The sequence below is a fragment of the Bombus flavifrons genome, chromosome 5 (assembly GCF_040668555.2).
Source record: "Bombus flavifrons isolate JBK064 chromosome 5, iyBomFlav1_principal, whole genome shotgun sequence".
NCBI lineage: Eukaryota > Metazoa > Arthropoda > Insecta > Hymenoptera > Apidae > Bombus > Bombus flavifrons.
In genome coordinates, this window is record NC_138446.1 from 3,723,722 (window position 1) to 3,740,479 (window position 16,758).

The window sequence follows — 16,758 nt, forward strand, 5'->3', positions numbered from 1 at the left end:
TTCTATTCGTTAAATAAAACCAACGGTCGTTGGATGAAAGCAACCGTCCGTGGGATAAAAACTCGAATGTAACTGAAAGATAAGCTTTGAAGGATTATTATTCGAGCACAAAAATGGGTTTTACGGGAGAATGGAATTGCGAAATAGAGGAAGCGTAAAATTCCAGATTCGCAAACAAAACGTGTTCGTGATACTGAAATTTGATCGAAAAGTAGATCGAATTTAAATAAATTTAACGAACCATTGTTACGGTTTTCGATTCGGTAAAGGGACGATTATGGACTGAGTATGGAAGAAGTGAAATTATGGAAATAGCGTAAATGAAATTTTCAAAGAGCATCTAGGACAAGTCGGATTGAAGTTTTTTAACGAGGTTTAATCGTAATGTTTGTTCTTATTTCGTTGGGTGAAGAATGGTTATTACTTTCTTTAAAAACAAATGTAATATTAGTTTTTAATTAATATAATGCGTACAGTAGATGAGAAGTTGAGGGATTTATTGGTAGATGGTAATATGGATGGTTTATTAGTGAATCCTCGAATATTATCGTGAAAATACAGATGAAATACGAAATTTAGATATTCAGACAAAGCAAATATACTATACTCACGGAGCAAAGTAGAAAGGGACATGGGGAAAAAGGAAAGATGAGAAAGTGCAACTGTAATGTATGCTGTATATGTATCATCCCTCGGTTTTACTTTGCATAGAATTTCAGATCAATTTTTTGAAGCTTCCTATCGCGCGGATCACCCTCGACAGAGTCCTATTTCTTCATTCTTCAATTCTCCTACTTTCATTTATCTCCGAGAAACAGCATACACCAGCGTATATTTCCATGAAAGCAAATGGTTTCACTTGGAAGTAAGGCTTACTGAGGGATACTTCAGGCTAATGCAATGACCGAAAGATAGAATCCACAAACCGATTGTAAAAGCTTCGATTCTGTAGCTGAATCTTGATCGTTTCTTACAAATTCCTTTAATTTTTCTTACGTGAGATTTAAATATGATAAAGAAATTTATTCAAGGTATTGTTATTAGCGTATAATATACAAAAATTAATTAGAATCTAAAGTACGTATATCTTTATTTATCTTAATCAAAGCAGTCGTCATTGGGGTCGTTTGTAACCAGCTCTTATCAAGTTCTGAGACCGAAATCTATGTAGCAAGGAGGAATGTCAGAAATACAGAGCAAGGAAGGTAATATGAAACTCAGTATAGTGCTCGAATGTACGGAACACAGGATATTTTATTAAGAGTATCTAGGATTGAAACGCACTTCCGTGGTGAATCCGTGGTTTCCGGCGGATATATTAGACTCATGCACACTAAACATCAGTTTTCTCAAAATAAAATGTTAACTCTACCTGGTTTCAACAAAACTACCGTATATTTAATTAAACCAATCTACGCTCGATTTTATACATGTTTTTCAATTATTAATTAAATTTTATTTCACAACGTTTTGCCACAAGATTAACAACGTGAAAGATATTATTTCCTGCATGACAAGCGTTTTTCTAACTCAAAATATGATAAATTATTATATAATGAATAAATAAATTATATAATAAAAAATAATATAATTAACTTAATAAATGGAGCCTTAATAAATAAAAGAGGAAGAGAATAAGCTGTTTATTCACCATTTTAACGAGAACACGAAAGAAGATCAACAGTTATCATCTTTTCTTGATGGCCTATCTCCGAATTAATTTGGAACGTTTCGTAGAAAATTATCTGAAAACTTCTTAGTCAATTCTGTTCGTCTGAAACGACGCTGTGCTTTAAAGAAATATATTATTATATCACTCTGTTTCTACACTGTGAGACACGATATTCTTTTAATACTGCGAGAAGTCCACTTCCGCTTTATAAGTAAAATAACACTGAAATATCGTTTATTATCCATAGCCTGTACTTTATAAATAATAGTATTTGAACAATAACTTATTATATTAACGATATATCAATATTTAATAAGACCACCTTTAGTATTATTTTTATATTTAGTCATTAAGAGAAAGGATTGCGAAAACATTAATAATGATTCTGTTCGATCACTCGCGGAGAGACGCGATCGCGAGGGAGCACGCCAACGGGAGTCGTAAATTCCCGTTACGATTAGATAATCGACGCCACGAAATGATCGATCCCCTATTTCGATTAGGATAATAGAGGTGGTTTAACTGAATATGACACTGATATAATAAGTTAGAAATCACAGTTTATTCCAACAATTTTGTGAAGAAGATAGTTACGCTGGTGCGTATGTGTAAGATAAATAAGTGACTGATCTACGGGTGTAAACCCGGTCAAAGAATGTTGACTGCTTGAAAGATGGAAGATCAGTGAAGTTCGGTGATGATGCTGTGGCGGAGGAAAGCTAAGGATGGGTGTATCTAGCGCACGGGACCATCGGATTTGTTGGTGACGATTTTGGCTAAGAGGGTAAGGGAAATAGGCTTCGTTGTTAATTGGTTAGTTGCAATGTTGGTGGGTGAGGAAGGATGCGCACCGTCCTCGAGATGAAGTGACTAGTGTGATGCCTAATACGTGAGAAATCCCAACTTTCCCGTGTCAACCCGTGGTGAACAATAAACTTTAGAAAACAATTCAGTCAAAGAACATTTGCTCGGTCTGAAGGACCTCGACTAAGAAATTCTTGAGATTTATGGAGGGTACTTAAGACTATTGAGGGTACGCAGTAAGGATCCGAAGACATCTGGCTGCCATCTTGCCCGCGCGGTGTGTGGCCTGGCTTAGGTAGAGTGTTGCCCGACGCAACAGATTCTGATCCAGACCGATGAGTGACTTTTGAAACAAATACATTGTGACATCAGAGATTTTTACATCACCACGAGCGGATTTTGTTTCAAGTATTCGATACGGCTGTATTCCCTTATTTTCGTATCAATCATTGTCGCGTATGTATCATATATTCGCTTATTAATTAATCGCGTTTTTGCGACCGACCGCATCGAAGCACTCTCGTGGCGGTTAAAAGGCAATGGCTGCTGTTAAAAGCATAGCACGGAACAATTTGCTTTAAATCATGCGCTGGAATGAAACTTAATCGGGGAAGAGAGGTTCGACGTGAAATTGTTTATCGGCCATTAGCCTAAAGGCGACCGATGCGATTTAATAAATTTAATCAATTCGAACGTATGGAACCAAATTTATCCCTTCGTACACGTAAATGTTAATCCTGACCGATATTGTCCGATTATTTTATAACATCGCTTCTGTATTGTTCTGGAACAAGAACGTGCATGTTTCGAATTATTTCTTTCGAAAATGTAGGTTGGAAGAGTAAGTTAAGGATTAACATTTGGTATTATCATTTTACGTCCGTATTTTTTTATTAGTGTTTTAATTAATTAACTTCCTACAAAAAGATATAAAACAACCTATAAAGATTGAAAGTTGTTTTGTAATTATGAAACGCACTTCATTCATTCAGTACCTTGAACGAATACAGTTAACTATAATTAATAATGAAACGAAATTTAATAAACGTTATTAACTAACTAATCAAGTTCAAACTTCAGAGGAATGAAATTTAATAGGGACTATGATCTAAACGACTAGGCTGTCCCAGGTGTATTTGGCGATGTCTGACTAATTCGGCGCTGTTCTACTGAAATTATTCAGCGACTGCACATCGCACTGCTTTACCTTTTGTTTGCCAGTGATAAAACTGAGGTCGAACTACCTTAAAACTCACCGACCTGATATTCACCGGAAATTCAATGTGCAATCATCGTCTCACCTTTATTTCCATAATATTGTGCCGGTGAAACAGCGCGATCCACGAGCGTCGCATATCTATCTAATTCAAGCTTTACGTCGCATGGAAGTAAATCGCATCGCACGCGCGCCATACGTTGCTCGCCTTCAAAAGTGCACTGTACAATGTCCCAGCGTATGCTACGAATTGCAAGAGAGAAACGACGAAACTCAAACAAATTTTCAAAGTTATCCGCTGGCTGAAGCCATCAACGCAATGTAAACTTCCGTTTAGTGCCACTGCAACTAACAAATTAATAACAAACTAACAAACTTGCTGTCACCGGCGGCAAGTGACTTCTCTACGCGTGTAATACTGTTATTAAAATTCTATATTGAATTATGGTGTTGGTCGTCGTTATATCTGTACAGAGTGGTGCGGAAGTATCACCGGACAAGAGATGATTCTACGTGAAGAAATGTTATCCACTTTCGACTAATTTTTTCACGTACAAGCATGTCGTGTCCCGTTGTACTACAATTTCCGACTCACCCTGCATAGTATAATAAAATGTTTTTTACATTTAAATGTTATATATATATAAGTTATATATTGTATATATATACAAAAATACATTTTTATATATATGTCGGAGAAGGAAGGACAGCGGGATTTCTCGTGTGGAATGTTGGAAAAAACCCCAGTACCCTAGTCCAGACTTTTATTATAGCCACATTTAAGCAATAAAGAAAAAAATAATAAGAAATAGTTTTAATGTTCCTACCTGGCTTTATGACGATGGGTTCGGGTTTAAGGTGACATAGCGGGTCGCTAGACGTAGCCATGGTCACGGAAGGGACGTGTACCTGACAGAGGTATGGAATGATTATATGGCTTTCCTTAAAAACAAAAATTGACCCGAGAAGTGGGGACAGGAATATATAAGGGTAGTTTCATTATCTGTGAGAATTTAACGTGACGAATTTTCGGAAGTAAGAGGCTAAACCTATGAATTGCCTGAGTTGTGTGACGGTCGTTGGCGCAGGTAAAGAACTCAAGGCGTGTATTTTACCTTTTTTTCTTTTTTTTTTTTTTTTTTTTTTTTTAACGTGGAGGAAATCCGCGCGGACACCAGGTCGCTTCTGGGGAAAAGCGGCGTGGTAGTGCCGGACTCCAACCGACTAAAACCTCCACGATGACCGTCACGGCTGCGATCGAGAGGGGCCCGGGAACCGGTGTAAGCGATACACCGGGCCCCCCTCCGCGCTCAATACGTCACATAGTGGAGCGGTGTGCGGCCACGTCACACCGCGCCTCGTCGCCGGGGCCGCCGTGCCAGACAGTCCGGTTCCCCTACCGGGCTGCTCTGCGGCTCCGGGGGCGCTGAGCTGCCAGCGCCTAAGTTTGTACCCCGCCGGGGGACGTGTCGGCAATAATGAGGACGTCATCCAAGTAAACAACGACGTGATGTTGGGATCAATTAATCGAATCTCTAACTGACCCGTATTTACGCGAGTACACGGGAAACCCGTAATAAATGACTAAAATTTTGGAGAATAGAAATCAATCGGCTCTTATCATTACCAAATACTTCAGTGTCTACTTCATTAAGATCGATCTCATTTTCGGCGGTTTTATGGCAAGCATTGACTATCTTTGTTTTGCTAATATCGAGGCTATTGGGCGTTGTTGAAGTGGTCACCACTTATAAGAAAACTCTACATCTGGTCTTTTTAGTTTCTCAAGCACTGAAGCCATCGAAATTATCTATACGGATGTATGTGGACCTATGGAAGTCGAGTCATTAGGCAAGAAACTGTATTTTCTTACATTTAAGGATGATTTTTCAAAATTCACAAAGATTTACTTCTTACGACATAAGTCAGAAGTAATCGAAAAATTAAAAACTTTTTGCCTAGAAGTTGAGAATCAATTCAACGATAAGATTAAAGAAATTCATAGTGATGGAGGGAAAGAATTCAAAAATAAAGAAGTTAAACAATTTTTAAGAAGTCAGGGAATTAGGCACACAATTAACGTCCCATACACTCCTGAACAGAGTGGTGTCGCAGAAAGGGAAAATAGAACAATAGTAGAGGTAGGCCGATCGATGCTATATTCGAAACCAAATCTACCACTGTTTTTATGGGCCGAAGCCATGAACACAGCAGTACATGTCATAAATAAGACCGGGCCGACGAGACAAGACAAGAAAACACCGTATAAACTGTGGTACGGGAAACTCGGTACTGAGTGCTTTGCACACATACCTGCGGAGAAGAGAAAAAAACTTGACAAAAAGGCGAACAAAGGATATTTGGTAGGCTATCTAGATGACGGACGAGGGTATCGAGTGTATGTGCCGACAGTAAGAAATGTAATATTAAGCCGTGACGTAATATTTAAGCCCGAACTAGAAAGTGCGAAATTTATTAATTTAAGTTTACCGAAAATTGTCGAGCGCGAAGATGTGTGTGCGCAGAGCGATAGAGCATGTACGTATGAAAGTGCAGAGAGTGAACATGAAAAACAACCTCCCGGAACTAGCGACAATGTGAGACAATTGAGAGATAGAGCTAAGATCAAACGAACCGACTTTTATGGTAGCCCAGTAACGTACGTAGCGGAAAAATTACCGGTGGATTTTAACGAAGCGATGAGTTCCGAAAAGAAAGAGTTATGGGAAACGGCTATGAACGATGAAATGAAATCGCACCATGAAAATAAGACGTGGATTCTTATAGAAAAATGTAATATGAATGAGGCAAACAGTGTTTCTACACCTATCGAGATTAATTGGAACGAAAGTAACATAGGCAATAATGATTGTAACGCACCATACAGAGAAGCCGTAGGGAACTTAATGTTTTTACAAACCGTAAGTAGGCCAGATATTAGTTTTGCAATAAATGTAGCGGCGAGACATTTAGAGAATCCAAACCAGTATCAGTGGAAATTAGTCAAACGAATTTTGCGCTACATAAAAGGGACTGCGGACATGGGACTCTTATATACAAAAGCAGGTAGTCTCGAAACCTTTAGCGATGCTGACTATGCAGGCGACAAAGAAACAAGAAAGTCGACATCAGGCGTTGTATGTAAGTATGCGAATGCGGCCATCACATGGCAATGTAAGCGACAACAATGTATAGCTCTATCTACGACCGAAGCTGAGTATGTCAGTGCAGCCTCAGGAGCGAAAGAAATTATGTGGCTAAAGAAAATATTTCTTGAATGTAAAATAGAGATCCTTAAGTATATGCTATGTGTAGACAATACTAGTGCCGTGAAATTAATTAAGAATCCAGAATTCCATCAAAGAAGTAAGCATATTGACGTAAGATAACATTTCTTGCGAGATTTATACAATAGAGGCGAAATTGATGTGACGTATGTAGCAAGCGAAGAGCAACTGGCAAATATATGTACAAAGGCGTTGACAAAACCAAGATTTGAATATTTAAGACAAAAGTTAGGTTTGAAAAATAAAAAAGATATTAAGAGATAATTGTTTGTAGACATGTAGAGTTTTTAGGGAGGGTGTCGAAGTGGTTGTCACTTCTAAAAAAAAAAAAAGAAAAACTCTACATGATCTGTTTAGTCTTCTAGTATTTTTTTTTTTTTTTTTTTTTTTGTAATAAATTAATTTGAATGAAAAAGAGAAAGGCGTCTGGCAAATGTACTTGTGAAGGCATTGACAAATTGATTTTCAGATATTTACGACAAGAGTTAGAAAAATATTAAGAGATAATTTGTAAATTTGAGATAATTGTTTGTGGAGATGTAGAGTTTTAGGGAGGGTGTTGAAGTGGTCACCACTTATAAGAAAACTCTACATCTGGTCTTTTTAGTTTCTCAAGCACTGAAGCCATCGACAGCGCGTAGACAAAAGACTGCGACGAAGTCAGACCATAAACAGTAGACAAGCGACGTTGGCTTCGGGGTTTTCAGTTATTGGGTAACACAGCTAGCGTGCGGATCTGGACCAGCTCAAATTGTATTCTTACTTATAATTACACTTATATTTAAATATATTTTCTGCCTTACATCGAATAACCTCAACAGGCGTAATATTTACATCGAATCCTTGGCCTAAGATTTCACTACCAATTATAATATCATACTTAAGTAACTATCGGCAAGGACGCGAAAAGTTATCTCCAATATAAAACCGTTAATACGTACAACGGACAAAATCTGAGACGTATTTTTAACACAGGTATTCCCGATTCCTCGCATTGTTTCTATATCGGTCGTTCTTTTACCAGAGAATTTCGAGGCTACGGATTCTTTAACGAGCATTCGGCTTCAACCTTATCTCTTGCGACACTTCGTCACTCTATGCCCAGAATTCCGGCAGTAGTAGCACCTGGAACGGAGGTCTGATGGCCGGCTCCGTTTGGTTCCAGTATTCGCTGATGAATTTCCTGGCAGAGACATCGGCTGACCGTCGTCGGGAAGAAGTTTCATTTCGTCATGAAATTGATCCTCCATCTTGATATTAGCGAGCGGTAGTCGAAAACGTTGGTCTCGGGAGCTCAACATGTAAAGGATGACGGCATTAAGTAATTCAGGCGTAGTTAGATTTCCCAACCTCGTCTGTGCCATGGAACGGAGGCGACTAGCATAGGATCCTAGGGATTCGGTTTCCAACGGTGGTTCTCTGGATATCTGTATCAGCGTCAAGGCTGCTGTCACTCCTCCACCAAAACGTGATAGAAATAGTTTCTTAAACACTGGCCAGGTAAACTCTCCATCGCGCACTATTTGTGAAAGCCAATGCGCAGCAGAACCCTTTAGTGCGCGATTCAAGGCATCGAGTAACGCATCATCTTTTATCGGATGTTTTTTCAAAATTAGCTCAGCATGTGAGCACCACGCGGCAGGATCGGCCGCGCCTTCAGGATCAAAACGTGGTAACATTATATCCTTAGGTTCCGCACTCGGTCTTTGTTCCCTCGACTGAGTTAACTGGCTCGACTGAGTTATGATGGCCGCGAGCCATTCCGTCACTTTTGATTCCACTTCTGATGTCGGAGAGAGACTGGGAGTATGGTTGCAGGCGTCAGGTGATTCTTCACGGGACGCAGCCATTGATGTGGTATAACGATTAGACATTCGTGATACTAGTGACAATGGCCACAGGTTCGATAACGAATCCACGGTCCACGGGGTGACGAAGGCCAACTTAATGTACGATAATTCTCACAATAATTCTCTCAATCAGCAACTCGATATGCAACTCGCTATACGACTAACTCCCAACTCCAAATGAAACTGCCCTTATATATTCCTATCCCCACTTCTCGGGTCAATTTTTGTTTTTAAGGAAAGCCATATAATCATTCCATACCTCTGTCAGGTACACGTCCCTTCCGTGACCGTGGCTACGTCTAGCGACCCGCTAAATCACCTTAAACCCGAACCTATCGTCATAAAGCCAGGTAGGAACATTAAAACTATTTCTTATTATTTTTTTCTTTATTGCTTAAATGTGGCTATAATAAAAGTCTGGACTAGGGTATTGGGGTTTTTTCCAACATTCCACACGAGAAATCCCGCTGTCCTTCCTTCTCCGACATATATATACAAATGTTATATTACATATACGTAACTATCAAGTTTGTTTGTAAAAAGTTCGCTATAAATCATTACTTGTTTGTTGGAACAAATATGTCTTCGTTATTAAGACAGGCGCATCGTTTCGTTTACGTCGGGTCAGTTAGAACCTAGTTTGCTGCAGTAATTTTGTTTAACACAGAATCACAGACTGCTTAACTTCGAACTGTGTCCGCAAAGAGCCACGGTGATTCATGTACAGGCTTGTTAGTTTCTACGAAACAAAGTGCGTCTAATCATAATTATGGACGATATTTTTACTTGTATTCATTCGCTTTTGTTATACGTTATTTTGTCTACTTATCTTTTTACAAAAACAGAAATAAGATGAATCGAAACTTTTCTTAACTAATTATTTAATCCACATATACCTATAATTTTTCGAAAACTTCATCATTCGTTCTAAAGAATATTGAGCAGTACGAGCAATGTAGCAAAAGACCGTAAAAATTACTTGATAAATCGTTAACTCTGTTTCAGGGAACTCAGATGCATCAGAAACAACATACACACGAACTTGATGTTTACCTACATCCTTGCAGACCTAATGTGGATTCTAAACAACGTGATGCAGGTATTTTCGTGGAAAACACAATATCCTCTGAAACTCTTTAACTATTGAGTAATTAATTTTATTTATTAAATGTATACAGGATGTTGCGGTAATCATAATACAATCGAGCAGGAAGAAATGCTACGTGAAAAGATAATCGAAAATATAGAATAAAACTTTTCATACGGCGCTTCGTTTCTGGGAAAATCAAGCTTAGAAATTTGTCGAGTATACTTTATCTTGGCTAAGTATCGATTAGGTATGAGTAAACAATAAACAGAAGGTTATTATACCTGTGGAAATATTGTTTGTTTAAAGCTCTATTTTCAAGAAAATAAGATTTGAATGTGTTTAATTACGAACTGATCTGATACACGCGCATGATATATTTCCAAATTTCTTTTTCTCGAAAATGTAGCACCTTCTGAAAAGATGATATTCTACATTTTTTATTTATTTCCCAATGTAATTTAAACCCCTGTCGATTATTTACTCTTGTTCAGTTCGGAATTAGCAAAATTAAAATATAGTTGTCAAATCTCTAAAGCCGATTTTCTCGAAAGCGAAACCTCGTGTGAAAAAATATTATATCAAACTTTTCTGTTATTGTTTCATGTAAAACTACTGCCTGTCCGATACACTACGATTACCGCTCCGCTCTGTATAAACGTAGTTATACTACTATTATTCTGTATAAACGTATGTGTACTAGGTAGAAACAATACACATAGTGCGGTTGAACGATAAAGTATTAAATGAGAAAACCAATTGACGTAATCAGATAGCCACTTACATCACTTAATTCACGAGAGAAATGAAATTTAGCATTCTTACCGTTAACACTTTGCCTTTATAAAACGGAAGATTATATTTACTCGAAATAATTGTTCTTTGAGCTCGACTTTCTTTTTTATCACAAAATCTTTTTGTTCTCGAGAACAGACGTAGAAAGGAAATGGAAAGGCTTATTACTTTCGGATAAAAACTATCTACAAAATCTGACCTACAAAATGACGAGAACTAGAATGCCGTCACTTATTGCAGAAACGTAAAATTAGAATATTTCTTTGGAAGAAAACTCGTATTATTAAATTTTTCCATGAAATTTAGAAAGAAGAAGGGTAAATTTGTCCAGCTTTTTCAACCTAAATTTATTTTGATTCATGTCGATTGAAACCACCTTCCCAATAAAGGTAAACGATACCAATTTTTAAGTTTAAGTATTTTCCTGTTCACAAGTTATCACGCGAAAAAAGTTGCATACTTTGACGTGGTTCCTAAGTTTTTGTATGACTGAGAAAGAAGAAATTCTAAAGAAAGATTCCAAGGATTTGCTTAATATTTTTACCCTCACAATTTCTTCTTCCATCAACTTTTCCAATCGTTACACGGAATTCGAAGCAAACACTTCTTATACTTGTCATAGCGACATTATCAAAAGAGGAAACTTCCAATTTTACACTCCATACACTGAACTTGGAGCGAAGATTCATTTCAAACTTCTTGAATGAAACTTCCACGAAAGAATTCTTCGTGTGAGATTTGATCGCAAACTTTCCACAAGTACAAATTGCATAAGATTTTACAATAAAATTTGATACAATCGCAATTCTTCAAAGATTTTATAGTCAAATTCAACCATATTTTAACACGTTACAATACATTATTATTGCAATATTTAGTACAGAAATTTTAACGAGAATCTTTTTCGTATACTTCGAGAACATTCCGATGCTTTTTTATATCATAACTTTAATTAAAACTGTCTTTGTAGTTACAATTTCGATGAAAATCTGTTCTCGTACACCCGAATAAAACTAAATTTTTTTTGCTTTATCTCCAATACAGAATCATCATGATAAAAGAAACTTAAAATATTATGCCAGGAGAAACAGCTAAACTGTTTTAGACACGGACAAAGTATCGCGTCGCTAAATTAATCGAATAGCGATTTGCTTCACCGACGAGGAACCGGAAATGTGTTTGATCATCGGTCGCAAAACCTCTGGTAACGCGCTAACGAACCGATAGAAAGGAAAATTAATTACGCCTGCGGAATAGTCGATGCGCGTTTGGTTTTTCGATAATTAAAAGGCCAATACGAACGATGAAATGGTTACGGTGAAATTGGCCTCACGTAAAATTCAATTCACTGGGCTGCTTTTAATTACCAATTCTTCTACCATTTTTCCCTGTGTATGTGGCCGTCACATAGGAGGAATGCGTGTGACGAGGAAAAAATAAATGTTTCGGTTAAAGGTGATAAAGGTTTTGTGGTAGAAAATACTTCCAGTTGATTTTTTCATTAAGAAATATCGTATCAACTGTAAAAGAAATTTTACTGTTTGTAAAATCATACAAGTGTTTTATTATTATTATATAATTAGATTATCTCCGATATATTGTGTTTTTCTATCACTGCAAATTTTGAAAAAATATAACAGGAATAGAGGAATAGACAAATAGAAAGAAATAGAATATAATAGAATTAGAAAAATGAATTATTATAAAATTTATCTAATATATACTACACACTCCGAAACCAACGCTTTCCTATTATTGATTTACCACTAAGAAATTCTAATGACTTACTCGACCTCCTTCGACTCTTTTTCTCTTCCTCATTTCCATTTTGTTTAACTCATACTTATCCCTAATATAGACACCATTATAAATGAAGATAATGCACTCCATATACGGAATCATTTCAGTTCATCTGCAACTACTGCAACTAAAAGTGAAATAATGATATTTAATACTCAGAATTTTATTCAATTATAAATCGCAGAAATTCGTAGATTAAAATAATATGCTCTACATTTTGTCTTTCATTTATAGAAACGAAAGAAATTGAGAAAATATAAAAATTCATTTTTTAGGATGATATCTCAAATGTTTAATATGGTACCTCGATACGATAGGTATATGATTTTAATTGGTTTCCCGTTTAAAAAAAAATTGAAAAATGTATACACATTCAATTATACTGGATTAAAATATAACAGTTCGGTCAGAAACACGACGTTCCATTAAGAAAGATAAAATGTTTACCCTAGATACGATACTACATTTATATGTAAATTAAAATGTTTTATGTAGGTGCTTATACGCGTATAGAAATACAATTTTTCATTACGGATGATAAAATTTGCACACGCATGCTATAGATAATTTTTCTCTTTTTACTCTTTTCTTTTTGCATAAATGCAAAATGGAACATCCCATCGAGTTGTACGAGAGCGTTGGATCATCGTTCAGCTTAATTTTTGAATTGAACAATTATTCTAGGTGTCCATGCAACCGGACGTGCCAACCTGTATCGTTTTCCTGTCTCTGCTGAATTATTTCCAATTGACTAATTACTTTTGGATGTTCGTAGAAGGTAATCTGATTCAGTCTGTCGATATTACAATTTCGGATTTCGAATCGCGACATTCCTTCTTATTATTTTTCGTATCGAATAATTTTATTCGTGACCTTGAAATTATTTAAATATCTGTTATTCGTATCAATGATTGTCAATTACACAAATTATATGTAAATTATGTATTTTTATTTCAGGCCTGTATCTGTTCCTATTGGTCGTCAAGACTTTCACAGGCGATAATATCAAGTTGAGGCTGTGTCTTGTTATAGGATGGGGTAAAGTTTCACAACATCATTTTTATTCTTCAAAGCACTGCTACTCACTCGGTAACTCGGATCAACGAAGAAACACTGTGCAAACTTTGTATTCTTTGTACAGCAAATTTTACCGGGAACATAAATTTAATGTCTGGAATTGATAATTTTTATAACTCTGGTATTATGTATTTTGAGAACAGCTACGTTTTAACGAATTACTACGCTCGGCGCTGAAATAAATAAAAGAGAAACTGCGTATAAGGAAAGTTTGATTTTAAAATTCGGTATTCCAAATATACCAACCTAATATTTCTTTTCTCGCTCAGCGAAAGGTCCATATTTGTTCATACTGTGACTTTCCGTGAAATCCATATTCGAAGCGCAGAGAATCTTAATAATGAGGACTTTATGCTTTCACTCGATGAACTAAAAATCAATATCGACTGCTTTGAATTCGCAACCTATCCCCGTTGCAGAAAAAGAAAGATTTAGTCACCAAAGCATGCGTACAATCCGACTATGCGAAATTTGGAAAATATTTTTTTATCTTTGCTCTCTAAAATTTGTCTTACTTCACACAGTCTGAAATTTTCTATATAATTTTTTATTGTTATCGATTACAATAATCTTAGTCTGTGAACAAATTTTTCTAGTAAAGAACTATTGTGTTTTTAAGTATACCGTATTATAATTCCAGGAATACCAGTCCTCTTCATTGCCATGTGGGGTATCGCCAAATCGTTGGATCAAAGTATCATGATCCAACCAAATCAGGTACGAGAAAATTTACATAAACTTCAAATATTAACAAAAGATCTAAAAAGACTAGATAACTAGAAAAGAACGAATTGAAATATCTATTGCGTTATTATACGTCAGAATTATTATTTTATTATCAACTTATTTATTAACTTTTTCTCATCTGAATATTTTGTACCTGGAGTGGTCGAAGCAATCGTTCTTCGCAGAGCTCCATCGCATTTCACAAAAGATGAAATCTTACGAAATTAAATTAATTAATACGGGTATGTGGAGACTTGTAGACTATGATTGTATGGTTGAATTGTTTAGTCGTGTTCAAATCTCGTCGGGGTCACCAATGTAGAGGACTTGTGTAGAGGATAGTTGATCGTAAGGATTTCAGTTATTTATCAGTTATCAGTTAGTCGCGCGAAGCAGTATCTACCGAGTGTCTGTCAGTTATCAACAAGTTATCAGCGATCTTATTTTGCGACTTATACACTGTCTTAGCGAATCCGTTTCGTCTTTGCGAACATTATTTGTACTTATTTATTAACTATTTTAAAATACACATGACGGTTTCAACAACGAGCAATCTCGTCATATAAATTTCACGATCAACCTCCTCTACACAAGTCCTCTACAGGTATTTTAAAACCGTAAGATGTAAGAAATATATATAATACGTGCTTCGCGCCTCATACTGCGTACTATAATAACTCACATAAGTATTCATACCACCCTTATTGCCGACTGTGAAAGATTCATGTTATTCTTACACTATATATTTTACAATTCTTATCTATCGAGGACGACAATTGACAATATGAATATTTTTGCAACTTATTGTATTATATGATCAGGGAGAATACCTGGCACCAAGATCCTCAAGCTTTCGACGATACCCCAATTTCCTGCTATGAATGCCGGTAATATCGAGAAATATCGTAATGTACATGTATCGTAACATACCAGCGAGATACGCGATGTGAACGAAAAATAAGGACAAAGAAGAGTAGTCGATACAATGTAACAGGAAGAGGGAAAGATATTCTCAAGGGATATACGTCAGCAAACGCATTTAATTAAGGACTTTTCACCTTTATTGAAACCGTGTTCCCACGGTTCAGTTTTAATTCTTCAATCGAAGATAAAATATTACATAGACTTTTCTTCTTTTGTTTTTTTTTTTTTTTTTAGTTATTTTACGTGTTCCAAGAGAAGTTTCCGACAACCCAACATGTCTATAATTAAATAACTTATGTTACGCAATGTCCAATGCTCCAAGTCGTTATTCGCTCCCCAGCGGTTTAAAATTGCGCGTTTAATTCCTAGGAAAAAGACTCATGCATCTGTATCTGCTTCTCTCGGTGTACAGCAAAACTTTCTCGACATCTTACGTAGTATAGTATAATAGCTAAAGTCAACGAGCTGAAACATCATCGAGACATGCTCTTCGCGTACCATGAGGGAAAGAAACTGAACGACGCGTCATTTGCTAATAAAGTTAACCGAGAATTGGCTTAGTTTCCAGTAGCACTGTAGCCAACAATGTTCACAGGAAGTTGCATTGGGCAAGCACTGTCCCTGGATGGTGTCACATGCTTACGACTGGTTCTACCAAGCCCCCGCTATTTTGGTGTTATGCATCAACGTGATGTTTCTTTTCATGATAATGTGGGTGAGTACATATACTTGAACGGCCGATTTTTCCCTTTTTTTTTAACATCTGAAGTAACATCAACAACACGATCGTCAGCAAAGAAGCCCTGTTAGTGAAACAATTAGATTTTGTGGTAAAAGCGTAAGCGAATGTTACTTATAGTTAAACACATTATTTTACAAAATATGATAGCCATTAAATTTTATCTCTATCAATCATCGCTATCTTTCAGAAGTACAATTCTACTTATTTTATTTTATTTTATTCTCCATCTAAACTTTCCTCTGTCTAATCATCGTTACAACGATTCTTCGTTACAGGTGCTGATAACAAAGCTCTGGTCAGCGACGAACGCAGAAACCCAGCAATATCGAAAGGCGAGTAAAGCGTTACTCGTGTTGATACCTCTCCTTGGAGTAACTTACGTGCTGGTACTGACGGGACCAACGGAGGGTCAGGTTGCTAATGCATTCTCTTACACTCGAGCCGCGTTCCTTTCTTCACAGGTAATGCAACTGAAAGATATATCTCGTTACAAGAACTAACTTGCCTCACTGTATAAAATCTCGAAAAGGGACTCATCTGTAGCGCGTTACTTTTCCTTTTGATGAAACATGGATGCGTTTCTTTCCGTGGACTCTCTGTAATCGTTGCTTTCCCTTTATTCCCTTTATCTCGCATCTCGTCTATTTGAACGTTTCTTTGTACACTAACGTGCAAATGTATGCAAACACTTGCGTATTTTCGATAGAACATAACTTAATTATAAAATTATAAATAAAAAGTTCCAGTACAGCTTTATCCTTTGTCAAAACCATCGTAG

At 36.6% G+C, this 16,758-nt stretch overlaps 1 protein-coding gene across 4 annotated transcripts in view; it reads left to right on the forward strand.

Moving 5' to 3' along the window:
- Dh44-R1 (Diuretic hormone 44 receptor 1) overlaps positions 1-16,758 on the forward strand; it is an 83,584-nt gene that overhangs the window by 61,208 nt on the left and 5,618 nt on the right. For all 4 annotated transcript variants that reach the window (XR_011173309.1, XM_069114354.1, XM_069114352.1 and 1 more), the window contains exons 3-8: positions 9,835-9,928; positions 13,196-13,289; positions 13,469-13,549; positions 14,229-14,305; positions 15,834-15,953; positions 16,256-16,441. Coding sequence is in view for 3 of the 4 variants with exons in the window: in XM_069114354.1 (XP_068970455.1) it covers positions 9,835-9,928; positions 13,196-13,289; positions 13,469-13,549; positions 14,229-14,305; positions 15,834-15,953; positions 16,256-16,441 (652 nt within the window). In the remaining variant the exon portion in view is untranslated. The remainder of the gene's footprint in view (positions 1-9,834; positions 9,929-13,195; positions 13,290-13,468; positions 13,550-14,228; positions 14,306-15,833; positions 15,954-16,255; positions 16,442-16,758) is intronic.